The sequence below is a fragment of the Physcomitrium patens genome, chromosome 20, assembly GCF_059467195.1.
Source record: "Physcomitrium patens ecotype Gransden chromosome 20, ASM5946719v1, whole genome shotgun sequence".
NCBI lineage: Eukaryota > Viridiplantae > Streptophyta > Bryopsida > Funariales > Funariaceae > Physcomitrium > Physcomitrium patens.
The window spans coordinates 10,252,802-10,261,312 of NC_143429.1; the positions used below are offsets into that span (position 1 = coordinate 10,252,802).

Genomic DNA, 8,511 nt, shown 5'->3' on the forward strand with positions numbered 1-8,511 from the left:
CAGAAAAAAGGACGTTACTCTATCAGATGTGAGTCGGGACAAAGTCAACTCTCTCTAGACAATGTCCCGCAAATCAGAGTCCACCGACCCAAGCAGGTTTTTTCGGACGATCTATCTTTCTGTCTATCTTCAAGAGGACTGACTTCTCATGCAACTTCAGAGATCTATTTTTATTAAGAAACTCGAAGCTTGCGATAAAAAAAAAAAAAGTGGATGAGGATATTGTGAAACAAGTTGTTCTGTCTCTAGAGAAATTTGCTGTGATTGAAGGATTTGTTAGAGATAAATCCCCTAATCATTTGACAAATTGTAAAGAAGGATTAGAAGTCGCCTACCCACAAGCTATACATTATACATTAGGTATAAAATATTATTTTGCTTCAAATCAATTTATTTGTCATCACCAAAGAACTTCAATTACTTATACGAAACCAAAGTTAGAACAAAATCTATACAAATATACATCTTTTATTTTTTACAAAAAATTGTATTGTGATTGTAACCTACTTAAATGTCTAATACATAGTAGTCTACTTTTTTGTGTAATATATATCTTAGCTTATATATATTTGATAGGAACTTAGATAACAACATATTCATTTATAAACCTTGGAACACCAATAAAATAGAAAATATTGGATTAGGGTCAAAACCAAATAGATAGCCAAATGAGACTTATATCCAAATATATGTAACAATATTCAAAAAACAGCAAAAATGATTTAAGCATATTCTTTTGAATTCCATTGAGATTATCAAATAAATGTAAAATAAATAAAAATAATAAAGGTTGACTTAGAAATACCTACCTGCCAATCATGCCTAGAAATGGAACACAATTGTACTTAACAAACTTGGTAAAAAATGGTTTACATAGAGTTTGTAGCTAACTCTTAGCCTACATTATGTAATATTCACAAGAAAACTTAATAAAATATTTACTACAAAAGTTTTGTTATTTCTAATTGTTGGTGTCTACATATGGAGAATTTAAGTAGGTTACAACAAATCAATTCTGTTTTTAGACAAAATGATTTGCAGAATGAAAGAACCGAAAAAAAAAAAAAAAAAAAAAAAAAAAAAACCTTGTAACTCTGTTTGATAGAGTAATGTAAAACATGTTAGAACTAGTCTAAAGGTGTTAAAAGTTGAACCCAATACAAAAAAACAATTTAAAAATTTGGTTTGAAGTAATAGATTTAAACACATCCATGTGATACAGAAATGTACTCCACCCAATCAAGAATCTACTACTCCAACGTGGAAGCACAACAGAAAAATTAGGACTGTGAAACAGAAACTTGAATATTAATTTATTTTCAGAGGAATTAACTGCCTCTGTCTCAAAATTAATAAAACGTAACATTCAAACAGGTCGAGAACTTGTAGAGGTACACATTTGACGAGGGCAATTTGATTTGTAGAATGAGAGAATTTTCACAAAGTTAGGGGCCAGCTGTTTCTGTTGGCTAGTTTCGCCAACATGCAAAATTTGCATGCATTTTGGATAGTGATCAGAATAGCAAAAGGTCTTCACATTTTTCAGAGGCTTGAGGAAAAACTGCTCTGTAGGTGAGACCACACAGATGTAGCATGGGTGTGTACTTGGAAGCTGTCCTGTTCCAAGCAGGAAACCAGACACTAGCCAAAAATTCTAGGCAAGTGTGGCAAAAAATTCAGCACCTACTGTTGCTGCATCATCTATGATACACATTTTCTAAGATCAGGTACAGATTTCTCTTTCTCTCTCCATGAGAAATACAATCACAGGCCCTTTTAGTATTTCTTGGTATCATCACTGACATTGCTTAGCAGCATGGCCTCTGGTGCGTACTCCCTCAGGTCTTGTAGCTTATCAAGGCCTTCACTTAAAGACACTGAAATCCTTCATGATCTTTCATCTTCCGATGTGGTACTTATCTTGAGGTCGCTGACTACCACATTCACAACCGCACAAATTATGTACGAGAAATCTCTTTGACGAGGCGAACTTCAGCCCACCTACATTTCCTCCAATCGTCACACATCCAACCTTGAGTCTTGCGTCAGCACATGGAATTTGATCCAGTGCTGCACCTGACCTTTGATTTTTAATACTAAGAAGCGTTAAATGTTCACATTAAGCAACAGCTAGTCCGCTATATCTGGGTCTTCTTACAGGACTGTTCGGTTGCAAACCATCAGAAGATTTTCTTTTTAAGCAGACCGACGAATTTGAACTTTCATTGGATCCAGAAGATGCGGCAGAGGATCTCATGTGACCATGCAGCCGCTGAACATCTTCCAACTGTACAGGTTTAATAAGGAAATCTTCAGCACCCTCTGCAAGGCAACTGAATTACAAACATCAACGAGAAAACATCAGAACAGGAGATTAATGTACTAAATTCACAAGTCATTACTCAATAGACATTAATTACATTTCTAGAGCAAAAGTATTCCAAGCATAAAGCATACCTTTTAATGCGATTGCTGTCATTTTCTGATGACATCACAATAACTGGTAACTCCTTAAAAGCTGAGGTTTCAGCCTGCAATAACATTCATAACCAAGGATTAATCACTACATCTCAATGACAAGGGGAAGATCATATAAACGGCATGGAATGAGTATCCAACGAAGCTGCAGCGTCACTGTACGTAGGAAGACTCGTTCGAACCAGTCCTACGGTTGCAAGCTGACTGCAACTTGACAGAGTCTACACATCATAGCTCAAACGCTAGAACACTATCTCAAATATAGACAATAACTAGCGCAAAAAGTAAATACCTTCACAATTTTGAGGAGGTCATATCCAGTCATCCCCGGCATACAATAGTCCGTCATGATAAGATTCACAGCCCCTTTCTGCAAATGAGATGAAGAATTCAATCAGTTACATGGTTCACTTCACAAAGCAACAGCATCACATCGTATGTATTTTCGCTTGTGAGATAATACATATTTTAGAAATTTAAACGTCAAAAAAAATACTTACATTTGGCTTCCCTGAGGAGGAGCAGCTTTCAGAAAGTCCCAGATACTCCAATGCTCTCAAGGCACTGTTCACAGTTGTAACTGCAAGCCAAAACAAAATGCTAGTGAGCAGTTGAGTTCAAACGATTCTCACCAACCCACAGCACAAGAATGTAGCATGGTATCTTTACTTAAGGTTATAACAAACAAACAAAAACACAAAACAAAAAGGACCAGGCATCATTCCATACCTTTGTAAGATGAGGTTTTCAAAAGTCTCTCGATTACTTTTCGGTCAATTATGCTATCATCCACAGCAAGAACATGATACTCGGAGTTACTAAAGTTAGGAACTGAATCCGATGAAGTTTCCTCGGATCGAGGATCTTCAGATCCAGATGATTCCGAGTCGAACTTCTGAAGAACATGACCATTTGCTTCAGCCTTCTGGTCCCCTGTGCCAACTCTTTCACCAGTTCTGGCTGAGCCAACTCCACACATGTTCCTGGACTTCTCCCTGCATTTACTTTGCAACTTGGCACGTTCTGCAGGCAGTAGAACCTTCCACGGTTTCATATCATGGTAAGGGGAGAGCATGCTGGGCTCCATTGTCCCTTCGAATTTGCTGACGCTCTGCACCATGGCATCCATTACACTGACCTCCGCACTCGCTAATCTACCAGACGTCTCACAAACTTTCTCTGCACTACTGGTGTCGATTACTGCAGCCATGCATTTTGAGTTCCTTTCGGGCCTCGATTCAGTAGATAAGTATGGTAATTATACCACCGAAACAGGGAATCTTGATCGTGACTCCACCAAGATGGAAGAGAAGCCGTTCGCAGTAAGCAAGACTTCACAAACGCACGTTTTGAAATGGCTCCACTTATCCCGAGAATATCTAAAATTTTCCCAGCAATTCGGATTCAAGAAAGATGAGAATCTGCAGGAGTTGAATAAGTTTGTTAAATAGTGATGTGTAATGGGTATTCAACTATCCAATACTGTAGAGTATTTAAAAGCTTCAACAAAGGTGAATGGATTACAATGAAAACCTCTTTAACTCCAAAGAGAATTGTTTACGATGGTATTACAGAATTGCCCATTATCAACATTCATAGATCAAATCGTCACAAAGTAAGCAGAGGATTGACTTTTCCTATTCCCAATGATTTTCGCACGTCACTTGAATCTTTAATTGGAAGTATTTGTATTAAGTATGACGTAGGAACTGAAACTACCCTACCCAAGGTTAGCTTAACGAACAACTACATCGTTCAACCGCACTAGCGAGTGTACAGCCCCACACAGAATTTTCGATGGACACAAGCACTAGGAACCTGGATTAATATTCAGAAATTGCAATACAGAGAGGCAAATCGACTACCGTTCATCCAAGGCAACGAGAAGCACTGGCATTTGTCAAATGTGTGAAAACCCAAACTACCGGCATCATAACACATGCGGAACAATATACTAAATGCCTTTTACTGTCCAATATGACAAGTGACATACTCTAAGCTTCGGCCACTATAAATCTGACAGGGTAGCACGGTGTAGAAGATAGAAAAAGGCGTGTTTGCACTACACTTAATTTGAACGATCAACGCCGAATGCCTCACCGATGAAGGAAGCATACAAAATGCCCAAGAAGGTGAGACTTCGGTAATGAAAAAAGGATGGTCGCATGCATTCAAAAATCGTAACCACTGTAATAGCGTCAACAGTACCTCAATGCGCTACTATCCAAAACAAAATCACAAAATAATAATAATAATTGATTAAAATTATTTGATAACAAAGACGGACACTCAGCAAGATCGATGACCGAGGCAAAAAGAACTTACAAAGAGCTGAATATTCTGCAAGTTGAAGCAACAGCAACGGTGTACTCCAAAAAACTTCTCCAAAAGCTTACGACGTTTCCGACTTCCTTCTCACTCAACCAATCCACACCTCACCAAGACTGAGGCCAATCAGGATGGTGTTTTCCTCTTTCAAGAAAAAAAAAAAAAAAAAAAAAAACAATCAATCAATCAATCAATCGCGACGCCACCTCCACGGAGTGCCTTAAACTTATCACCAGATCGGTGATTCAGAACTCGAAATTGATTACGCAAACCAACCCCCTCAGAAGTGCTCACGATAACAAAATAAGTAAATAAATTCTGTGTCGATTCTCTACCTTTCCTGCCTACAAATTCCAGAACTCTCTTGAATCAGCAAACGCAGCATGCCCCTCCCAACCTCATGGACCAGAAATCAGAGCTTAAACCATTCTCAAACCCACGGTCCGCGTCTACACCCGGATCCAAACCAGCACATGCAACCTAATCTCTCAGCAATCAGCCCGCGACCGCACGCAACGATTCTCGGAAACTCGAACACGGTCTGATATCGATCATGAAAAAAGCCTCGGAAATACTTAAGACCTACAGCGCTGGATTATTTCCACGAGACGCAATGACGCCTAAACTGATCTGGCCCTACAACAGATAGAGATGAGGAAACTAACGTGACGTTCATAACAAGGAACTGTAGAAGAAGTTAAAGACGCTCGCTTCCCGAAGTAACGCACCAAGGGAGGGAGGGGAGGTAAGGAGCAACAAAGGGACGCCAGTAAGTGAGCATTTCCTTGAGTCGAAGTCAAGGGACGAGGAAGAGGGAGCGAGCGAGCGAGCGAGGAAGAGGCAGGGAGTGAAAAAGGAGGGAGAGCGAGGGGGGCCCAAGAGCGAGAGAGCGACAAAGGCAGAATGCGTGAGAGACGGGAAGAGTTTGGAAGAGTATGCAGAGAAGACAAGAGACAGGAAGAAGACGACAATACAGGGTTGGGAAGGCGACAGGGCCGGGTCACGGAAATCCCGATAAAATCCCACTGTTGAGCGCACTAGCGGACAAACCCCCGCCTCCCGGATTTGGTTCTCTCGTTACGGGAGATCTCCACAGTGCGTAGAGTGAATGTGTGAGTGAGAGTGAATGAGTGAGTGAGTGAGTGCCCGCTTGCTTTCATCCCCCCTCTCCCTCCTCCTCGTAATCTCCGCAAGAGCTGGCTCTGCTCTGCCTCTGTGACCCAGATTCTGCTACTCTGCCCCTGCCCTGCCCTGCCCTACTCCTTCTTCTTCGAGACCCCAGTCCACGTTCACACGGATGAGCAGACGGTACTCCTGTCCTTCTCTCGTGTAAAGCCTGGATCCCATTATACATTTTTTGCTGTTCATAAAAATATCGTGCGTGGCGTGGAGGAGGTGTAAATGGGGACGAGATCTAAACCCGACATTAGACGATTTGCTCACCCTGGCGGATACGTACATGTGCGAAGAATTCGCAAGGGTGTGGACGGACATACAGAGTGGTACGTTCATCCTAGTGGTGGTGGTGGTAGTTGAGATTTCAAGTCTGCTTTTCGAATGGGTGTGGTGAGTGAGGTATTTGGAGAGGCTTTGGTGGTTTGTACTTTAGTTTTGTCATTTCCCAAGGCTGAAAGCAGAAAGGTGTTTGGTTATTATTATACTTTATTATTATTTTATGTATCTTTCTTCATATTTCTCCTACTCCTTTTAAATGCAGGCAGATCACTCAGTTTGGACTCACTTGCCAGCCAACCACTTTCTCCTTTTCCTCCATCTCTAAAAGGAAAGTCCATGCCGAAAACCATAACCCGCTTCTCAGCACTCTTTTAACTCCCCATCTGGCCCTCCTTTCCATCCATTCCAATGCATCTCTACATACTCTTCAATGATTTCCAACGATTCATTTCTGGACATCTTTTGACTTGTATCTTTCTAAATTGAGTGCAAGAAGAGCCTCTATGTAGAATCTCCCAGCCCCACCAAAACCCTGGAAGAAATTTTCTCTATGAAAATATTTTAAAAATGATGCCCAATATAAAGCATTATCAAAACTATCAGCGACCAAGATGGCCAATGATACTGACATATACTAATATTTTGTGAACAGAGGGAACATTATCCTTGTTCACTGTACATGACGAAGAGAGCGTCGTGAATGGAGAACCAGCATTGACCACGAGGCTCAGTAAAGCCCCACAAAATTAGCTGCTGGTTAGGCCTTGGCAGGCCTATCCAACCCGACGCCAAGCCTCATCACACCCCAACTAACTCCTAAATGGGGACTAACTCCTCCTTAATTTTGTCTCCTACTCATACAAGGCCTGTAGCGGTTGGCCAATCCAAAACTAGCTAATACCAAATTTAGCTGCACCCCTCTGACCTTCGGGGACTCCTCCACAGCCCCTCCCTCTCACTTCACGGGATATGCGTCGCACTTTCCTCCCTCCACGTCATCGGCTGCCTCGCGTGATTATCCTCACCAGACAGCCAGCGTGGACATATACGTGGAGCTCCTCGATAGGGCAGTTCGTTGTTCATCCAACTCACGTGCTGTGACGTGGACAAGTGTGTCCATGGAGTGGAGGCACTAGTAAGTACTAACCCGTTGGATTTGTCTCGCATTCTCTTTTCTTCTTGCGGGAGATGGAAGACGCCTTCCATTGCACGGCGAGGGAAATACAAAGGGATGGTCGTCAATGAACAGACGGCGTCCTCTGGATGGAAGGACTGAGAACAGGGGATTGAGTGGTGCTTAGATTCAGGTGATCTCACTGCGCCTTGCGGAAGATCTCTGTCCTTCAGTAACTTTAATGGTCCATAATGACCACGTTCCCTTTTCCTTTGGTTCTCCATTCACGAGACTTGGAATTGTTCGCTTCCCAACAAACACAACAAAGTCAGGTGTTTACCGAAACTGCACACAAATAGTAAGAAATAGGAGTGAATTTTCTCTGATAGTAAATTAAAATATAGCTGTGTTCTTTTTAAAAAACGTGTTGTCTTACATCACGAATTCCGATGTAGGGGTTGGCGCAAGAACATTCTTGTAATCTCAATAAGTATCAAGTATATGTTTATTCGGTGGTTAATGAGTTCAATCATGCCTTAAATACGCGTGAATAAATTGCTGGACGAGAGTATTAAGGCTCCAACCTAAATATTAGCTCAATTCTGTTTATACTAGCGTGAGTAAAATATTATTTCAAAGGAATGAAAAGTAATATTTTTTATATTACAAATTTATTGTCTCCGTGATGATGAAATATTTCGATTATCTAGGCAACAGTTACTAATCGTATCATTGACAAATCTTACATTTCAAATGCTGATTTTTACTTCCAATTTCCTCTAATTGATTATTATTTCAAGCTCTTTCCATTTTTCTTTTTTCTTTGGTGAACCACTGCAACTGATGGTTGTTACTGCAACTAAAATGGAGACATTCACCAAGTATGTTGTGTAACTTTGCTATGTGTGTGTTATTCATCGACAAAAAATTATTGCATCGACTTCAAGTTTAAGTGTCTCACTCGTTGCTTCATCAGTTTCTTTGTAGTGCTTAATGTTGTATCTTCTAACAAGAACAATGCTAGGGATAATATAATTTTTGTTTTTGTTGTTTATGTTATTTTTAATAAAAACAAGGATTTACCCATTGCATAACATTATCATTAGAGTGGATTTGCATCCCTTCACCAGAACTTA

General features: G+C 40.6%; 1 protein-coding gene across 1 annotated transcript; it reads right to left on the reverse strand.

Moving 5' to 3' along the window:
• Positions 1–1,284: 1,284 nt before the first annotated feature.
• Positions 1,285–5,578, reverse strand: LOC112272954 (uncharacterized). The gene is made up of 6 exons (XM_024501172.3): positions 4,804–5,578; positions 3,208–3,899; positions 2,979–3,058; positions 2,771–2,848; positions 2,458–2,531; positions 1,285–2,333 (listed from the first exon to the last, which is right to left on the reverse strand). Exons 2-6 carry the CDS (start codon positions 3,686–3,688, stop codon positions 2,120–2,122), a joined length of 927 nt encoding a protein of 308 aa, XP_024356940.1. The 5' UTR covers positions 3,689–3,899; positions 4,804–5,578; the 3' UTR covers positions 1,285–2,119.
• Positions 5,579–8,511: the final 2,933 nt, after the last annotated feature.